This window comes from Amphiprion ocellaris, chromosome 23 (assembly GCF_022539595.1).
Source record: "Amphiprion ocellaris isolate individual 3 ecotype Okinawa chromosome 23, ASM2253959v1, whole genome shotgun sequence".
NCBI classification, from domain to species: Eukaryota; Metazoa; Chordata; class Actinopteri; family Pomacentridae; genus Amphiprion; species Amphiprion ocellaris.
In genome coordinates, this window is record NC_072788.1 from 14,172,450 (window position 1) to 14,192,376 (window position 19,927).

The following is a 19,927-nucleotide window of genomic DNA, read 5'->3' on the forward strand; positions in this document are numbered from 1 at the left end:
TCAGAAAATGAGCCTTTTTCTCACCTAATGTGTTACTATAATAAACATTTTCTTCATGAATTTATGGTCTCAATCACTACTTTCAAGACTTTGTGTATACAGCATGATGCTCATTTAGTAAATTATGCTCCCATTTAGGTTAAAACAGATGATAAAGCAGCAGGGGATGTTTCAGGGCGGGGCTACCTTGTGATTGACAGGCCACTACTGTATGACTGTGTCCTGGAGTTCTCAGTCACGTCCACCGCTCGATGGCCGAGTTTCAAACAAAGCACCAGCTGCAGTTTAAGTTCTAATTTACATCTTTTGTTTTAGTAAACTGCAAAAAATAAAAATAAAATAAAACCACTCTAAAAACAAAGTACAAAGTGACAACAAGTTATTTACTTCTTTTCATGAGCAAGATGTAACGATTTCTTTACAGTTAAGTGCAATATTTAGCAGCATTAATTTTTTTTGTACGTTGTTCCAGTGGGATTAGCATTAATTCATGTTGAAGAGACAAACAGTCAAATGAACAGGGTTAGGCATCGGTTCACTGACAAATTTCACAATTCTGCTGTCAAAAATACCCCGAGTCCAAAGTGAAAACACTAAAATGTTTTTGTCCAACCAATGATACAAACTTTGAAATATTAAAACTACATTAAAATAACTAAATTTAACGGCAAAGCAGCAACTCGAATTTATTTGTCAAGCTGGAACTATTCTGGCATGACAAATGATGATCATCAAAATAGACGACAGTTATTGCAGAATCTGAATTGAGAATAAATCTAAATTAGTACAAACAAAAGTGATTTATCCTCTTGATAAAGGTTTGGATATAGTCAACAATTTAAATTTTAAACTTCACAAAAGCCTTCGAAAGAAACAGCAGCATCTGCCAGGGATAGAAATGTTTCATCACAAAGCATCTTTGATGAGCAAGGAGAGTCTCTTGAAAGCCTGTTGGAAGAATTGGAAGAGATTAAATTCAGTTGTGCAGTGTGTGTGTGTGTTAGTGTGTGTATTTTTTGTGTGTGTGTACCTCGTCAATCTGCTCCGGTGTGGACAGAGAAAAGGCTGCTCTGACGTAAGGGCAGGGGTCGCTGCTGTTGATCATGAAGACGCCTCCAGGAACCAGCAGCACCTTCAATGTACACAGACGATTAATACAATAATTTCATGACTTCTCCCTTTCCTTTCAGTTTTTACACAACTGATCTCTTCATGTGTCCGAGGTCACACAGAGAATAAAAAGTTCATTAATCCTCTCTGTGAGAACAGAACTGGTCTTTGTTTCATGCAGTGGTTATTTGCGTTACGTAAGTGCCAGCTGTAGTGTGTCTTGAGCTAATGGGAACCAGACACTTCATCAAATTCACTCAACAACAGCTGCTAGTCAAATATAGGTTTTCATTTTTATTTTTACATAAAGCACAAATCGTTGTTTTACACTTTTTGTAAAATTCAGGGCCACCTGTTTCCTTGTTCTCAGTATTTATGTTATGCTATGCTAAGCTAATTGACTTCTGGCTTTAGTTTCATACTTAACAGCTATGAGATTAACTCTTTGGGGGGGAACTGAATAAAAGTATTTATTAACGTCAACTTTACACTCAGTCTGAACTGTAGTTCAGTGACAGACTAAGGAGAGGTGAAAGATGAACTATATTTTTCTCTTTTAGCACTCATTCTTTTCCTATTATGAGGTACAAGGTATCAAAAAATTCTGTGAATGCACATCTGGTTTCAATCTCATTCTAAATAGTCTTGTGTTGCAGCAAAACACTGCTCACAGTGCTCCTGCCACATCTAGAACCCTGTGGAAGTCGCCTTCTGACTACTTGTAGGAGTACAGTCGTGATTTCACCATTGACTTCAAACTTCAACAGAGAGCAAGCATCAAATTCTGTGTCAAATTGACCCCACATAATGTTGAGTTTGGTCTACAGCTACAACCCAGAGACCAAACAGCAGCCTTCTAGAACATATGACTATCAAAGCTGAGTCCCACTACAATGTTTTGAAGCATATGAGAGAGAACATTTGGCACCTGAACTGTTTTGTGCGCCGTCATGTCAGTGCATTAGCTTTTGGCAGCACCAAAACAATCCTCATTTCCCATCCAGCCCAATCTCCAGATTTTGCCTCATTGTGACTTCTCTTTATTTTGTTTTAACTCAGTGAAGGAGATCCACACATGCCGTTTGTCATGTTTATAGAACAGGTTCCAGGGACAGTTCCAAACATCGCGTGAGCACTGGGAGCGGTGCATCACTGCTCCAGGTGTTTTTATAGGCAGAGTCTCTGAGCTTCTTGTCTGCACCTTGTATATTTGTCCCATTTGTCCTGTGAAGTGAGTAAAACACAAAGAATATCTTCCAGAAGGCAGCTGTCTGACGATTTGCATGTTTATCTCCATATTTAAACTACATCCTGTCTGCCTTCTCTCCACCGTTTCCAGCTTTTTTTACTCCACCCTCAACTGTGGCTTTCAGACCAGCTATAAACCGGTTTTGGTTGTAGTCTGACAGATTTTAAACCAGCCCTAAAGGCATTTGCTACAGCTGTGAAACAGTGTAGATAAACCACGGTCCCAGATTCTATTTGTGAATTCACTTCAGTTTTAAGACCCCATTAGTCCTCCTCTGTTAGCAACAACAACACTTGGAGTGTCTTTATTCTCTACTGTTTGAAGGCTTTACATATTCAGGATTCAGAGGAAAAGCCTGATTGTGCCCACTCTGATTTATACATGGCTAATCAGCTATTCGTTCGCAGGGATTTACAGACGCTCAGTGTGTGTGTCTGTTTGTGTAGGAGGGAAAACACTCGCAAAGCACACAATGGCTGCTTTACATCCACCATCCTACACCCTATTCAAACCCTACTTCGGCCCTGGTGCAGAACATCTCCTCTCAGACACACAACAGGAGATTCCTCTGGACTACCTGCTTTTAGAACATTGGACTGCAGCAAGCACATGCTAACCTGAAGTGAGGAGGGTTAAATCATGAAAGAGGACAAGGTGTGGAGGTTTAAACTGGAAGACAAAAGGACTGCGGTGTGTGTTTGTGTGTACCGACCTCTTTCTCCAAGGCTTTCTCCACAATGAGCTGCTGGGTGTCGGCGACGCCCCTCAGCTTCATCCACAGGAACATGCCTGCTGACGGGGAGTGCCACTCCGCCACATCTACACATAATACGAAATAAAAAATAAAGCTTGGGTGTGTGCCGTCTGACTCACTAAAGGATTTCCCTCCGGCATTTTCTGTAAAGGTTCTGGTTGTTAACAAAACCTGGACAACCAACAGGAGACACCAAATCTGACAGTTTGGGCCAATAAACGAGGAGGTGTCTGCAGAAGTTGAAGAAAACTGCATGAAAGTGTTCAAAATCACACCAGATTTACTAAAGAGAGCTACAGCAGAATTCTGAGTGCTTAAATCAGAGCTGCTATGATGAATTTAATAATAAATTGCTTGATTTAAGCAACTATTTCATCTTAGTCCTCTAATTCCAGCTTTCTAAACGTGAATATTTTTTCTTTCCTCCTTTATGAGTCTAAACTGAGTATCCTTGGGTTGTGAACAAAACAACTGATCAACCTTTTTTCATCATTTTCTGACATTTTATAGATCAAGCAACAAAGTAATTGATAAACTAACCAAAAGATTCATTGAGAATGAAAATATTTGCAAGTTGCCATCTTAGTGCCACTTTCCACTGACTGCTAATTATCACGCAATGTACATTTTACAAATATGAAAGTGACTTTTGTTCACTTTCACAATTACATAGGTAATGACTTGGATAGCATATTTCATCACACATCAATACTATATTAGTATTAGATGTTTTTGTCTCTTTTTATCTTTTTTAATTTTATGACATATAGATAAAACAAACATGAGCTATACTTTAATTAAAACAACAGACTAAGAAAAAGACAAAAACTGAATCAATGTGAAATTATAAACATTAACATGGAATTTAAATTATATACGGCTATGGAACTTTTAAATGCATGCAGGAAGAGTGATGAATTTATTTATTTCCAGGGCAACAAGTTCTGTCAGGTGTATCAAAGGCTGTAGCCCTGCTGTAACTAAATGTCAGATCTGACTTGTTACAGGATTTTGCACTTTTATTTTTGCCCACAATTGGAATATTAAAGGATCTCTGCTAACATTCTATCTACATTAAATCTTGTCACTGAAAGACACTGGGAATTTCCTTGACAACTGATGAACTTCTCAAACTATTTTGAAAAAAACCCCAACAATATTCACATCCTTGTCACTCTTCCTTTCCATCTTTCATTGCTTGTTGCTACTTTTATTGGTTGTCAAATGCATTAATCTGGCAGCAGAAATGTGTAGCGCATCACCTACACTACTGTTCAAAAGCTTGGGGTCACCCAAGCAGTTTCATGCTTTCTGTGAAAACTTAACACTTTTATTCATGTGCTAACATAATTGCACAAGGGTTTTCTAATCATCAATGAGCCTTTCAACACCATTAGCTAACACAGTGTAGCAACAGGAGTGATGGTTGCTGGAAATGTTCCTCTGTACCCCTATGGAGATATTATGTAGATAAAAATGCTTTTCTTTCAAAAATATGGACATTTCTAAGTGACCCCAAACTTTTAGTGTACGTCCTTTTGCATAAAAATGGATTCAAAACAGAGAACCACTGATCCAAATATTACTTGATAACACAACTAGTGTTCATTCATTCCACATGTTAGAAGCTAATGGACTTCAGTCCCTGCTGTGGTGGTTACCATCCACCTTAGTTCTCATTTTGGGCACAAATTCAGTTTTATCCATGTCAGTTTGCAGTACATGTGACTAAAAGGTCTATAAAATGATGATTCCTACTATACAGGTATTTGCAGTGTGTTTTTCCACTTCCACAAACCTTTGAGCCACTTGTCTGCAGAGCTGAGCATTGCATCGCGTTGTTTCCTGTAAAACTCAATCACCCTGCAAGAACAAAGAACACAGTTTCCTTTCTCAGCTGGATCCAATTCTGCTCACACTCCTTCAAACCGGCCATGCAAGAAGTGACGGACCTGTCTATGTGCTGGAGGAACCCTTCTTGACCCCAGCTGTGGAGCAACTGAGACACCATGAGCTGAAAGGAAGCAGGAGACTCTGGTTAGACCATCACTCTTCACTGTGTGGAAGCTATTTATTTTGCCCTAAAAAATGAATCCACAGCACATAATCTACTTTATTTTTTTCTGTTATATCAATATACCTTTACCATACAGCGTTTGCATGTTATGGGTTTGTAAATAAGCAGTTTGCAGAAGCGTGCATGCACTTTAAATGTTTCTTGAAGTAGGAAATAAAATGAAAATGCAGAAGTGAGGATTTAATGAGGAGGATGGCAGCAGATTCTTTTTTGATCCTAATGAATCCTCCCCTTCCTTAATAAAACCTCCTCTGCAGCTGCTGCTAATCCAGAGGCACCACTCAGTTGTACTTATCTTTAGCTGTAGCTTATCACGAGTCGGTTTGGGTTTGTGTCGGTGCAAATCAGGCATTCTTGACGGGTGGGAACAGAGGCAGGCAGAGTATGCAAGTCCGTGGTGAGTCAAATATTCTTCATAGCTGGCACTCTGTGTACCGACACAGCACAACTGAGCCGCCCCACTCTGGGGTTTGCATGGAGCTGTGCTGTCAACAGCACATTCATTTGGCTCTATAGTGTCTTTTTTTGGAGCACATTTTAGGGTGGATATCAAACAACAGAATGCAAGAAACTCCGGACAGCAGAGTGACATTGAAAAGCACAGGATGTTACGGTGTAAAATCAAAGTTTCATCCACCTGTGTGAAGCTGCTGGTGTGCATTGTGGAGGCCTGGATGTGCAGCACCACCCTGTCCACCAGCGGTTTGGGACCAGTGACGAAGCCGATCCTCAGCCTGAAACAAACACACACACAGCCGAGTAAATCAGAGACACAAACATGCTGCACAGCTGTGCATAAAACCTGAAGTGAAATATTAACTTCACTCTTAAACCTATAAACTGGGCCTGTTAAACAGAAACACACTTTGTCCTCCTGTTTGTGGCTCCAACTATGTCCTACTTTTACAGATTGTGCAAGTTTTTGGTGTTGCCCATTAACCTCGTGTGCTTTAACTTGAGAAAATATACTTGGATTTTGTGCAGTAGAATGCTGACTGATGATGCTGTTTACAGGCAGTGATGACTTTAAATGTCATATTTAAGACATTATACAACAAAAGCCACATGTCTGCCTATTGTATATGCTGTGCCACTGTACACACTGTCACATAGTTGTCAACTATTCAATTAATTGTGAACTATAATTGAGCTGAGTTGCTTTTAAAAGATAAAAGCCAAAATTCGCTGATTCCAGCTTCTGATATGTGAATATTTTCTGGTTTCTGTACCCCTCCATGACAGTAAACTGAATGTCTTTGGGTTGTGGACAAAACAAGACTTTTTAGGGTGTTGTCTTGGGCATTTTTTCACCATGTTCTGATATTTAATAGAGCAAACAACTTGGTGATTAATGAAAACAATGTTCCAGTCCTAGTATACACTGCTCATATAATTACTTAATATGAGGAAACAAAATATGTCCATCTGTCTCCATGTGTGTTAAAACTACACAGTTATTGCATTTTTACAAGCAGCTTCTAAAAGCCTATGGTTAAAAAAAATACTAGAAGAGTCAGTAAATACTGCACATCTGGTCCTGGAGGATGTTAATTTTCTTTCCTACAAAAAAATAATCCGCATACACAAACATCAGTTGAGTTCTGCAGGGAGTTGGACAAGCTGTACACAATTAAACCTCATGTTGGACTGAAACCACAGAGCACATCCTGTTCACATGGCAGGTCCAGACGCTCACCCTGAAGACAGGATCTTAGAGAAGGAGTCTGTCCTGATGATCCTCCCGTCAACATCCATGGAGAGAAACGTGGGAGCCCACGGCTGCCTCGAAAGCAAACATGACATTAATGAATGTTTCACTAAAATCAGGTCATAAAGTAACAACAAAGGGGACAGCTGAGTCATTTTGTTATTTAAAATCACAAAAAAGTAACTTTCTTAGACAAACAGAGGAGGTGAGCCAACGCTGTACCTTTTCAAACTGCAGGAAATAGTACGGGTCGTCCTCGATGATAAGCATGTCGTACAGCCTGGCCAGCTATTAAAAAGACAGGAGGTTGTAATGGAAAATGACAAGAGGGAATCTGCAGGGAAATCAGCTTCACAACAAGCTCTAATTAAAAGAGTCAGCGCTTCACTGGCTGCTTTGCAGAAATCTGACTGAAGGGAGTTTCAAAGTGAATCACAAAATCTGCAGAGTGTGCATGTATTTATCTCCAAAATGAAACAGTTCTGTGTCCTTGCTTAGTGACACAGAGAAGACGACGAACCTCGTACACTTCCTTTTTCCTCTCAGCCGTCATGGAGGCACCAGTGGGGTTTCCTCCGTTGGGGATGGTGTAGAGGATCTTGGGAGCGGTGCTGTCGGGCTTGTGGACCTCTGATGGGTCCCACCGAGACAAAACCTTCTTCAGGGCTGCAGGTATCATGCCGTGCTGATCGCTGGGAACGTTTATTAAGTTGCACCCGAGTGGCCGAAGCTGCAGGGGAGAAGAGACTGTTAGACAGTCACAGCAGCTTGAATAAACTGGTTTGTGTTTTATAAAGAAAAGTTCTCTCACTGCTGTGAGTGTCCCTGAATACGTGGGTGCATCCAGGAGAACGTTGTCTCCAGGGTTGACCAGCATCTCAAACACCTGAAACCAGGGAACAGAAGACTCAGAAACAAGGAGATAACCATGAGAACATACTCAGAAATAGTTCCAATGCAAATGCCATTTATGCACTAAACTCAGGACACATTAAATAATTCTAGTATTTAATGGGTTTTATTGGATGCTTTTATGAATGTTTTTTTATGAATGTTTTATACTGATGGTCTTAGATGGGTTTTTTTTGTTTTTTAATGTTATTTATTTTATTTAATATACACTTTAAGGACTGCAATTTCAATTTTGTTGTTCTCATACAATGACAATAAAGAGATTCTGATTCAATACATCACATAAAGGATCAGAGATGTAATCTATTTACTGAGCTTGCTTTACTGCATGAACTCTACTTTGTTTAGAAACATAAAGTAAATGTTCGTTGCTAAAATGTGGAGCAAGACTATTATCAGACTGAACATTTAAATTGGCTGAAGAAAGTATGACACAGGTTTTGTACACTGCAAAGTGTCCTTAACCACTAAAATGAAATTTGAAGAAAAAAAAAGATTAAAGTTTAGTTTTAGTAAGACACTAAAATTATACTGGGTTTTGAAAAAGTCTTATTTGCAGGTGAAAGTTTAAGCAAACAAAAAAAGAGGCTAAAATTAAAAACAACAACAACTCTGTTAGAGGCTTCTCTATGTAACAAAATCCTTAGAAAGAAAAAATCCATCCACAGAATGAAATCAACAAAAAGATAAGAGAAACTACACCAACATCTGTATTTCCAGTTTTCCATCTGATAACCTCCGGTGTGGTTACACAAACAGCCTGAGAGATAAGCAGCGCTGCAGCAGGTGTCGGTACCTTACAGAGCCCCTCCTGGCTCCCCGTCGTCACACACATGTCCATCTGACCCTTCTCTGGGCTGTAGCTGGCGGTCGGGGGGTTGTGGAGGTTCTTCTGCAGGTTCTTCATCCACGTCACCAGCTCTGGGATCCTGCACAGGTGATGAGTTCACACATTAGTGAATCTGTTGTGGATTCATATGAAGACAAAACATTTCTGACGGCATTCTTATCACTTTAAAGATGTGCGACAAACGCTCAGTTTATGGAAGCTGTCGTATGGGCTGTGGTCAGGACCTGGAGTAATTATCACGAGAAGTGATTGTAAAAGAATTCCTGTGTGCCAAAGAGTCACTGAGATTCCATCTATTGTTTTAATAATGGGAAAAAATTATGCCTCAGTTTATCATTTACACATGTGCATTACAACTTACAACTACAACTTGTCAGGATCTAGAGATTATTTTAAATTTACATTCATTTCCACATCTCTGTCGTAATCCTGACCACCACACCATACTAACTAAAGTGGGAACTATTAAGGAAGAAGGTTAATTTATCTCCCTGCCTTGTAAATGTATAAAATTGTAACATAAAAAATATATAAAAGTTGTAGCAGTACAGTGGAAAAATTTAAAAGAGCAGTGATTTTTATTGAAAAACTGCAGTTAATGTCTTCTCTGTAATTTTTCCACTTTGCAAAGTCGTCCTGCGGGCCGGATTGGATCCTCTGCTGGGCCGGTTTTGGCCCGTGGACCATATGTTTGACACCCCTGATCTAGAGTGTTATATAGAGTTTCCAGTTCACGTGTTGTTTGCATCCAAGTAGTTTATCGTGTCTTTAATTTTCAGACTTTCCAACAATTTCTCTTTAATTACTGCTGTTGAGAACCATGAGTCCCATTTTTCCTCACAAGGACTTCACTCTTTGCTATTCAGGACAAGCTCTGTGTTTAAATCTTCATCCAAATCCTTGTGCAGTTAGACTGAAATTATCCACTCATTTTAATGTCTCTGCTCATGTTTTGGGAAATGCTCTAAAAAAGTGAGTGATTCTACCAAATGCAGACTCCTGTGTTGATGTCTCACCCATTGGAGGCAGAGTACTGCAGGGCTCTTTTCATCGTCGCCTCATCGAAGGTGACCGTTCGTCCGTTCTTCACCTGGATGGACGCAGACAGGAAGGGGAAGGTGTTGGGGTTCGGAGATCCTCCGGCCAAAGAAATCATGGACGGAGGCGACCGCTGCTGCAGCTCAGCTTCATTCAGGAGCAGACAGAGAACACACCATTTTAACTCAAGTAACAAGATCCTAGCACAGAAATCATCTCAGCAGCAGCAGCAGGACAAGTAAGCGCTCAAATTTTGGAAGAATTTTGCTGAAAAACGTTTAATTTCTTGTTCAAAAGCACTCAGTAAAATGCTTACAAATCAAAGGGATAGAGTCTGACTGATACTGCATTTCTGAGGTCTATCTTAATATATTTGAGAGTAATAGCAGTTTGTAAAACAGTGTAACAAGAAAAAAAAGTATGAATAAAATGTGGTCCAAACAGGACATTTTAAAGCAGAAAAAAACAATTTGTGCCAACTTGATAACCTCAAACATATTGTTAAATTTTCAATTCTGCAACATTTGGTTATTTATTGATATCTATATATTTGTGATAATCTGATAAGACCACAAGAAAAGCGCATTAAGTACCATCTGCAATACATTTAGTCTAAACAAGACAAGTGGAACTGTAGTTAGTCGATGACCGTTTCAAAAACACGGACTCAGACTTCTGGGGTTTCATACTTAAGCATTTAAGACATTTCATGGAGCTGGACATTCTAGAGAAACCAACAGTGTAAAGTTACATCTAAGTCCTTTTAAGGCAGGGAGCAATTATTTACTTTGGAAAAAAATTAAACCTGTCACAGTTTGGCATGTAACAGATGAGATTATAGGGATTTCAATCAATGACCAGAGAGGGTTTTTCAAGCTGTTCCTACATGTTACTTGTGTAAAAGTTAATATGTTAAACAAAAGATTAACAAATTTCCGGAAAAGAGTGCAAAATCCAAAGATCTTCAGTTTGCCATCACATAAAACAAAGAAATTCAGCAGATCCCCTCAAAAGAGAAGCTGAAATAAGGATTGCTTGCCATTTTTGCATGAAAATCACTTAAACAATGGGCTTTTAATCAAAATAGCTGCTGTAATCTTCTGTGGATCGGCTGATAATCAATTCCCTTGTAGTTGATTTAAAATTACCACAGTTGGTTAATTGTACAGCTGAGAAACTGCATGAACGACACAAAGGAATGGGGCACAACAGCGTATTTTGTCTCAGGGTACTCTAGCTGGCTCACACAACTTTGCTAATTTTCTGTAAACAAAACGTTATTATAATCAGATGAAACCAATGTTAATGTGCAACTTTGTACAACTTGATATGCAAACAAATACTCACTCAGCATCCTGATGGGGGAAGGTTTTCTGGCTGCACTCACAGCGGTCAGAAATCTGGCGTAATTCATGACTCCTGCCAAATTATGGGATCAGAAATATTAGTTGCCCCTTCAATAAAGACACTGGGGTTGTACATTCATTCAGTTTCCACGTGTTGCTATCGAGACATCTGCTCGGTTTTTGTCAGTTACACTGCATTTTGCATTAGTGGCATAAACCATAAGTAAAATGTACGTCCGTAAATAAAGTGAAGGCAACATGACAGAATATTTTTTGACAGTTTCTAAGTGTTTGCACTAAGTCTTAAAGGCTTAGATTAGTCACACCATCAGTACTGTATGTTGAACAGTGTTGAACAGTCAGTAGTGTAAAGTTACATTACAGAAAAATCACACCATGGCGGGTTAAAGTGAGTTGACACGAACACAAGCAGGGACACAGACTGTTGGACTCTACACGGAACAGTTCGACATAAATTACACTAATAAACATGATAAACTCAGCGGTAGTTACGTTATTGACTCGACCACGCTCAGCTCTGTAACTGACCTTTCGTCTGTGGCTCAACCATCGCGGCGGCTTCTGGGTAATGGATTTCCTAGGCGGGAGCTCAGCAGTGACTAGCGGCGGTGTTGGCTATCTGAACTACATTACCCGAGCTGTAAAATAAAAACACAATAATCGCTTCCGAAACAACTTTGCGTGTACGAAATAACTTAAGTTAGAGTTTTCATACTCTGTTGTTTGATTCTATATCACAAAAGTGGTTCGCAGTAGAGAAAATGACTGTAATTTCTTACCGCTGTGATGTAGTGCTTCTTGCAGTTTGCCCCGCTAGGAAGCAGTGAATAGTTTTTGTAGGCACAAACCGGAAATGACCGGAAACGACGAAGAAGGCGAACTTCCGTGTTGTTAGCTTAGCCTAGCAGGTTGTGTTATCCTCAGCTCACTGTGAAGTTTAATTTTAGTCAGTTAACATTTAAATGGTGTCGTTTTACAGGCTGCGTTGCAACTTTTTCCACGCAACCTGGTAATTCAAGTTGTCTTTTTTTAATCTGTTGTTTTTTTCCGCAGTGGTCTCCCTAACTTTAGCTGTAGGCATAAATGCATGCTAACAAATGTGGCTAAATAACTCCCATCTAGGTTAAAGCGTCGTCAAGTTAAATGTCGTACTGTTGACGAAATATTTAACATTTGCATTCGAAAAATAAAATAACAAAATATACAATAAAGCAATAACAACCACTTTCATCACTTTAAATATTCTCTTTTGCAGGAGCAGAAGCAGTTCAGTTACCGGGTTATTGTAATTCAGAAAAACTCTTGAGTTCTGCTGCTATGTAGAGCTGCACATCTGCCAGTCATCTCCTTTGTAGTGACATTTCTGTCGATTCAATGGGGAAAAGGAAAGACATGATTCACCCCAGGTTTCTCGGTGAGTATACAAGGTTGCTGACATTTAATTGTACAATTGAAGCTATTGTCATGTTTGTTGTGCTGATATACACCCACACTTCCCTGTTTGTTACATACACCTGATCCTGCATTTAATCTGATTATTACTGATTTATTAAGTGGCCAATTATTTGGTAATCGACCCCAACTCGAAAGACAAATGTCTACATTCTCAGATTCCAGGTTCTTAAATTGGACTATTTTCTGGTTTCTTTACTCCTCTTCGACAGTAAACTGATCTTTGGGTTTTGGTCAAAACACAACATTCAAGAACATTATTTGGGGTTTTGCAAGACACGGTTTGACATTTTTCTGACTTGTGTCATATGTGTTTGTGTTGATTTGTGCTTTTGCCCTGTCCTCTGTAGGTGAAGGTGGCTCTGGCCTGCACAGCGTTCACAAACGAAAACATAAAAAACACAAGAAGCACAAGAGGAAGCACCACAGCTTTGCCGAGGCCCCAGAGCCAGAGCCTGTTGTAGTTCCTCGACCTCCATCGCAGCTCCGGCTCAAGATCAAGCTCGGAGGACAGACGCTGGGAACCAAGAGGTGAGCTGTTTGTTCAGGTTTGATATCAGCGATCAGCTTAACCAATCCACCAATCACCTAATGATCTGCTCTGTGTTACAGTGTTCCCACCTTCACTGTCCATCCTGGCGTGGCTCGTCCTCCGTCACCGCTGATGATTATTGATAATGATGCTGATGACGACGATGAAGATGATGACGATGATGACGATGATGAGCCTTCTGTACCTCTGGAGCAATATCGGGCCTGGCTGGGTAAGTTGAGAATATTCCTGGTACACATATAATGGATTTAATTTTTAGAAGCTAACATAAGAGCACTCATTATCTTAGCTTCAGTGATTTTGTATTACATGTGTCCCCAACCTGGGGGTCCAAAGAATAAATCAGAAAGGTCACAAGACAATTCAAATGCACACAAAAGGCAAAGAAAACTTTTTCCATAACACGAAGTAGTATTTGCTGTTTTCTGGTATGTTAATTTTTTTTTTTTGCCTTTTCTTGAAAAATGCTGTCGCAGTATTATTCTATTTGATTACCATAAATCCATTCCTGTAAAAGTCTGTACAGCATGAATTAGAAGTGAAACAATTAGTCAAATAATTAGTACATCAACATATAACTAATTGAAAACTGTTCTAACAGAAGTGAAGTTTAGCAGCTTTTCTTTGTCTTACGAGGTTGTCAATTAAGTGTTCTTTGAGCCAAAAAAGTAATTTGACAATTTCACATGAATAGAGATGGCATTTTGAGTATTTTCTGATGTTGTACTGTTGAAATAATTAATTGCAGTTCTACAATAATCCCTACATGACTTGTAGTTTTGGATCAAACTTGGCAAACAGACACTGTGATGTCTATTATGGACGGCAGAAAAGCATTTTGAGATTTCTTTTTGTGCAAATTCCCGTTGAGGAGCTTCCAATATTAGTCAACACCCAGCGAATGTGGTGTTAAAAGGTTGTCATTGTTGTAAATTAGTGTAATTTTTTTTGCAACCTTTATCAGATGAAGACAGCAACCTGGCCACATCCCCCATGCCAGACATGGACTCAGACTCCATGCTGGGAGGTCCGGTAGATGAGGAGGAGAGGTGGCTGGACGCTCTGGAGAAAGGGGAGCTCGACGACAACGGAGAGCTAAAGAAGGAAATCGACGAGTCTCTGCTTACCGCCAGACAGGTGAGGAAGAGAGACAGTGTCGCAAGTTGGATGCAAAAGTGCTTTGGAGAAAAAAACATGATAAAATCAATACAACAGAACGCATCTCGAAAAGTGTATGCATTAAGTATTTTTTACATGAGGGAATGTGTGCAGGTGGTGCAAGATATTTCATAGAAGAAAGACTTGAAATCAGTGTTGTGGTCAGACATTGCTAAATATAGTTTTCAACGTGTTTTTTCTATTCCTGTTCCTATTCAGAAAGCCCTGCTACACAAGCAGCAGAGCCAACCTCTGCTGGAGCTCCCTATGGGCTACAAGGAGAAAGAGATGACTGCAGAGATGATGCAGAAACGGGAGGAGCGTGCCCGAAAGAGACGCCTGCAGGCCGCCAAAAAAGCTGAAGAGAACAAGAACCAGACGATAGAGAGGCTGACAAAAACCAGCAAGGCCAAGATCAAAAGCATGAGAGAGAAGAAGTCCAAGCAGAGTCAGTGTCCGATGGTTCGGTACAGCGACTCTGCACAGGGAATGGCCATCTCTTTCCCCACGGGGGTCCTCGCCCCGGCCCCGACTGCTCCCCGTCCTGCACCTCCAGCCCCGGTCAGCTGTGGTGTCAGCGGGTGCACCAACCTGAAGAAGTACTCCTGCTCAAAGACTGGAGTTCCTCTCTGCAGCCTCGAGTGTTACAAGAGGAACCTGCTGCTTGTGCAGAGTGCAGCTTGAACCTCAGAAACACACTGCACTGGGATGTGATGATGGTGTGAACATGTGGTCATAAAACCTGGTGGAATTTACTGGGACGCTCATCGCTACGCAAATACGCCGGGTATATCTTGAACTGTACGGAGAAACCTATAGTTTCATGTGCAGTGACTTCCTTTTCATCAACTTGTCTATTTTGTTTGTAGCTGTGTCATAGTAATAATGATTCTCCTTGCAGTAATAACAATTCAATTACGTACAAGTTAAAAGTGATCAAAATCTGTGACCCAATAGATTAAACATTTTTCAGTATTTGTAATTTCTAGAGCAGCTCATGTTGACATAGGCTACACTATAAAAAAATACTTATTTTTCAGGCAAAAGAACTGTTTCTACTATTTTGAATAAGTCATTTTGGTAATAATGTGAAAAGACTGACAAAATTCATCAACAGCCATTAAATGTGTCCTGAAACAAAAGAGAAACTGTATTACATTTTAATTAATAATGTTCTTTATGCAACAAATGACTCCATTTCCATACAAAACTGTACAAAATTTAAATTAAGTAACAATGAATGCTTTTACTTGACTGCATAAAATGTGTGAAAACTATCAATACAACCTTTTTGCTGTGTCAGCATAGAGATGTATGCAGCAGCGTCATTTTTTTCCGGTCCAGCTTAGTAAACTTCATGGCAGCTGCTCTCACCAGAAGGTCAGGTCTGCTCCAATTAGGCTTGTCTGAGGTATTCACTGACTGAGTGGCATTTACGGTAATGTGCACAAACACACTTTTAAAGAAGGTTGCTCATGTTTCTGATGAGCAACAAAGGCACTCCTCTATCGTACTCTGATGCTATCTGCAGAAAATCACGTGGAAAAATGAGAAAAAAGCTCCGATGTTAGATTATCCATCAGAGATGGGCATAAAATCCCTACGTTTGCTCTCAGATGCTTTTGACAAGCATCAGTTTGAGCTCTTTTCCTGAGAATGCGACTGATGCTTCATTAGTTGAACAAATCTTGTGTTCCTTGCTGCCACTGTGCTGATGAGAGGGGATGATGCATCATAAAGCCAAACCAAAGGAGAGTCTGAAGGCCATCTCTACAGGAACCTCTGCCACCGAGTCATGGAAGCACACATAGAACTCCTGAGGAACAGGCTCCAGCAACATCCGCCTGGAAGCCAAAGAAAATGAGACTGAGAACAAGAGAAGGATGCAGTTGTTGATCTTCAGATGGATGAAGTAAATGTGCAGCTCCATGAAAGACAAATATGCACGATGAAAACACAACAAGCTGAGGATTTTTTTGTACAAATTGACAAAACAAATAGTTAATTCATTATGCAATTTTTCTTGCATGGTTCTTTCAAATCTCTGTTTTAACCTCCAAGCTTCTCAAAGCATAGATACAAGTCAGCATAAAGAGTTTTCCTTCCATCTGAACACATTCTGCAATGCTTCCTATTCATTTCAGCACACTGAGAGGAAAACAGAATTACTACTCTCACTCTCTAAGAGGAAACACAGATGTTGTGGCTGCAGATTTGTCCTCTCCTATAGTATTATTCTTGATTAAAGTTATATTCTGTGTGCTGCTAAAAGATCATTCTCGGTGAATGCAGGAAGTTTCTGAACCCACAAATGCTTCTGCTGCAGAATTAAACCTGAGCAGAGGTGTATTTACTCGGCCTCCACAACTCCAGTCTGACATTTTACCTGGATATTTTGAAATGTTTAACAGTCTGTGGACAATAATTACAAGTCGTCAGAGTGGGAGCTGACGTACCCTATGACCCAGTACGTCATGGTGGGAGCTGGTTTCCTCTGGTCGGTCCAGTTCTCAGGTTTACACTGAAATAGAACCCCGTGTTCTTTGACTGGACCGAGACCCCAACCGCCGCTCTGAGGCCTGTCTGCTGCACGGCGGCCCTGCAAGAAAGAAAATCACACCAATGATCACTGGGTTCATTCTTCAAGGCTACTTTCTACAGATAGAAGAGTGAAGCCCTACAGAGAGGTAGACGAGGAAGGAAATATTTGTGGAACAGCAGATGGTGTTTCCACCTCACAGGCTTTATGAGATACACAGTATTTGTGGAATGTGAATTGTGGAATCCTCCTCACTGAACAAGATACGATCGGCCTCAGTTTGAAATCTGTCTAGTTTTTAACGGCTTTGACCATTAGTTCATTTCTGAATCACACTAAACATCTGGCCCATCTCACACAGGAATTAAAAGAAAATGCCATTTGAAAAAGCATTGTTTTTTTGGTAATACAAACTGTTCAAAAGGTTGGGGTCACTTAGAAATGTCCTTTTTTTTGAAAGAGTAGCAGTTTTGTTTCAATGAAGATAACATTGAATCAATCAGAAATACAGTCTAGTCATTATTAATGTGGTAAATAACTACTGTAGCTGGAAACAGCTGATTTTTAATGGAATATCTACATAGAGGTTCAGAGGAACATTTCCAGCAACCATCACTCCTGTGTTCTAATGCTACATTGTGTTAACTAATGGTGTTGAAAGGCTAATTGATGATTAGAAAACCCTTGTGCAATGATGTTAGCGCATGAATAAAAGTGTGAGTTTTCATAGAAAACATGAAATTGTCTCGGTGGCCCCAGACTTTTGAATGGTAGTGTAGGCAAAAACAAAAATGCACAAGAAAAGTTGCGGCTTTAGAGATTTTTCTACACACTTTCAAATGACTTATTTTTGTGTGATAGGTAGGAAATTACATGGAAGACAGAAAATACTCAGAGAATGTCATTGATGGCATAAAAAAATAACTTCACATATTTTGTTCTCCTTTTTGGTTTATGAAGCAGAACATTTGGAACAGCCTAATTGGGGTGAATGTGAAGAATCTAGCTGGCTAATTTAACTATCAAAGTTAAGATCCTACCATATTATATAATATACAGAGGGAAATCTGAGTTGACATCCCATTTATATTCTACATTAACATGATGTATTCATGTTGATACTGAAAATACTAAAATGATCCTAAAATGGCATGTTTTATTCTTTATTCTTATTGTTTCTGTCTGGAACAGATGCACAATGCATTTCACTGCACATTATACTATGTAGAATTGTGTTTGTGATAAATAAAGGTCTTGAATCTTGAAAATTAATGGCTGATAACCTTTGAGTCTGCTCTCCCATTCCTGAGGATTAAGCTTAAAATTCTGTTATTGTATTGTATTATTTTCCCCCCATCTCATCAACATATTCTAATTATCATCCAGCCTACAATGGATTTGTGAGGAGATTACTAATACAGATATCTGAGAGTAAAAAATCCATTAGATATATTGCCTCCAAATTTTCTTCATTTTACAAAACAGCCTAGTTAAGAATCCCTGATATCTCTGCCCTTTGGTGAACAAGTCACAAAAAATCACATATGGTGTTTTTGGTATTTTGATACTGCAATCTCTTTACATGGGTGCACAGTGGGTGAGTGGTTAGTACTGTCACCTCACAGGTAGAAGATCCCCGGTTTGCGTCCTGGCCTGGGATCTTTCTGCATGGAGTTTGCACGTTCTCCTTGTGCATGCGTGGGTTTTCTGTAGGTACTCCGGCTTCTTGCCACAGTCCAAAAACATGCTGAGGTTAAATGGTGATTCTAAACTGTATGTGATTGTTTGTCTCTATGTGTAGCCCTGTGATAGACTGGTGACCTTCAGAGCAGAAGCAAGGATGCATCCTGCTGATAAATAGCTTTCTTTTTAAGTGTGTTTGAAAAGAGAATGAGGGACCAGAGGAAGGATCCCAGCACTCGATTGTATGGTGACTAAATCAATGTCAAAATGGAAATGAGAATCGCTCCCCTAAACTCCCTCAACTCTGGTGCAGATTTTCTATTTTCACCAACAAACTTATTTTATACAATCACAAGACTGTAATTTCTTTATACTATCAGCCAACAATTACACTGGTATCAATATATAATTTTAAAGATTGAATCTATCGTCATCTGAAATGTTTGGAGCTTTTGATTTGTAAACCTACACAACTGACTGAAGTATTCCATGTTCTGGTCACAACTTGATTTTAGCTACACTCAGAAGTCTTGATCTGACCTTAGGTGGTTTTCACTCAGTGTGGACTTTATAATTAGATCTGGACTTAACGTTGTGGCCAGATTAATTTTTAACAGTGCAAGTTGTCTCACCCTGGCTGGCAGACTCTGCTGGAAGGCGGCTCGTATGGAGAGGCAGCAGTGGTGGAAGTTGCGTATGAGCTGAGGGTGAATGGAGCCGCTGAGCTGAGCCACTTCTCTGTGAGTCGGAGCGATGAAGATTCCCTGCACAGTTTCCATCAGGACGTAGTGGAACAAGGTGTTCTCTGCACCCGATGTCAGTCTGTCACAAACACAGGACACAGACTGAATTAACTGTGTGGTTTAATGATTTTTCAGTGACTGTCGGGCAGATTAACCAACATAAATTCTATTCGTGACTGGAATTAATAAATGAGTAAATACATAATAGAAACAGATTATTCCTCATCACTTACTTCATGGTGTTGTACATCTCCTCTGTCTCCCTCTCAGTCAGGGTCTTCTTCAGGGTGCCCAAGTAGAAAGGGTTTGGGTGCTTCATCCTGGATACCTGCTGTCAAAGAATGCAACAAGCACACTAGTAAAAATATAAAATGAAAAATATCAAAACACCACGTATAAGGGCCAGTAAAATCTGTTTTTCTCAACATTAAGGTCCAATTTATTTACTAAAGGAACTAAAGGAAAGAAAATCGTCATAAAACAAGCAACCTACCAACACTATTTAATTTTTAGCAATATGACTAGAATTTTTTTATTTATATACATCTGGTTCATGGAGTACAATTACAATCAATTTCATCCCCCTATGTTGTTAGTTTATGATTCTTTGTTTGGAAAGTAAGTTTAAAATCTGTTTTTAATCATTCAATGGACAAAAAAATTGTTTTATCCTGATGGTTAAAAGAGTCTTTGAGGATTATGGAAAGCATTCAGTATAAAATAACAACTTTGTG

General features: G+C 39.6%; 3 protein-coding genes across 8 annotated transcripts in view; 1 reads left to right on the forward strand and 2 right to left on the reverse strand.

Annotated features, from left to right (window-relative positions):
- Positions 1–362: 362 nt before the first annotated feature.
- Positions 363–11,893, reverse strand: aadat (aminoadipate aminotransferase). Of its 3 annotated transcripts, XM_023282768.3 has the most exons (15): positions 11,845–11,893; positions 11,594–11,703; positions 11,046–11,117; positions 9,677–9,845; positions 8,607–8,739; positions 7,710–7,784; positions 7,419–7,628; positions 7,121–7,186; positions 6,887–6,969; positions 5,828–5,924; positions 5,066–5,127; positions 4,912–4,976; positions 3,072–3,178; positions 1,031–1,132; positions 363–948 (listed from the first exon to the last, which is right to left on the reverse strand). In XM_023282768.3, the coding sequence occupies exons 2-15, from the start codon at positions 11,613–11,615 to the stop codon at positions 907–909; spliced, it is 1,305 nt and encodes a 434-aa protein (XP_023138536.2). In that variant the 5' UTR covers positions 11,616–11,703; positions 11,845–11,893; the 3' UTR covers positions 363–906. The 3 variants fall into 3 exon arrangements, with proteins under 3 accessions (XP_023138536.2, XP_054863525.1, XP_023138537.2); XM_055007550.1 differs by lacking the exon at positions 11,845–11,893 and having other exon boundaries at positions 11,594–11,825; XM_023282769.3 differs by lacking the exon at positions 11,845–11,893 and having other exon boundaries at positions 11,558–11,604.
- A 36-nt stretch (positions 11,894–11,929) lies between these two features.
- ino80b (INO80 complex subunit B) lies at positions 11,930–15,537 on the forward strand. Its single transcript, XM_023282771.3, has 6 exons — positions 11,930–12,074; positions 12,321–12,479; positions 12,868–13,048; positions 13,130–13,281; positions 14,035–14,207; positions 14,448–15,537. Exons 2-6 carry the CDS (start codon positions 12,440–12,442, stop codon positions 14,910–14,912), a joined length of 1,011 nt encoding a protein of 336 aa, XP_023138539.1. The 5' UTR covers positions 11,930–12,074; positions 12,321–12,439; the 3' UTR covers positions 14,913–15,537.
- The window catches only part of intu (inturned planar cell polarity protein), a 28,223-nt gene continuing 23,656 nt past the window's right edge, over positions 15,361–19,927 (reverse strand). For 2 of the 4 annotated variants that reach the window (XM_055007549.1, XM_055007547.1), the window contains exons 14-17: positions 19,427–19,521; positions 19,083–19,272; positions 16,685–16,827; positions 15,361–16,072 (exon numbers count right to left, since the gene is read on the reverse strand). In XM_055007549.1, the coding sequence (XP_054863524.1) occupies positions 15,961–16,072; positions 16,685–16,827; positions 19,083–19,272; positions 19,427–19,521 (540 nt within the window). In that variant the 3' untranslated portion in view covers positions 15,361–15,960. Of the gene's footprint in view, positions 16,073–16,684; positions 16,828–19,082; positions 19,273–19,426; positions 19,525–19,927 lie in introns of all 4 variants that reach the window. The other 2 variants (XM_055007548.1, XM_055007546.1) reach the window with 1 other exon arrangement.

What these genes read in the sequence shown, in the direction of transcription:
- aadat (XM_023282768.3), bottom strand. Translation starts at nt 11,615, where the DNA reads ATGGTTGAGCCACAGACGAAAG. An exon ending in ATTCAGGGACACTCACAGCA is followed by an intron (nt 7,629 to 7,709) that starts GTGAGAGAACTT and finishes TCTCCCCTGCAG; the next exon opens with CTTCGGCCACTCGGGTGCAA. An exon ending in TCTAAGATCCTGTCTTCAGG is followed by an intron (nt 5,925 to 6,886) that starts GTGAGCGTCTGG and finishes TGTTTGTTTCAG; the next exon opens with GCTGAGGATCGGCTTCGTCA.
- ino80b (XM_023282771.3), top strand. Translation starts at nt 12,440, where the DNA reads ATGGGGAAAAGGAAAGACATGATTCACCCCAGGTTTCTCG. An exon ending in CAGACGCTGGGAACCAAGAG is followed by an intron (nt 13,049 to 13,129) that starts GTGAGCTGTTTG and finishes TCTGTGTTACAG; the next exon opens with TGTTCCCACCTTCACTGTCC. An exon ending in GCAATATCGGGCCTGGCTGG is followed by an intron (nt 13,282 to 14,034) that starts GTAAGTTGAGAA and finishes AACCTTTATCAG; the next exon opens with ATGAAGACAGCAACCTGGCC.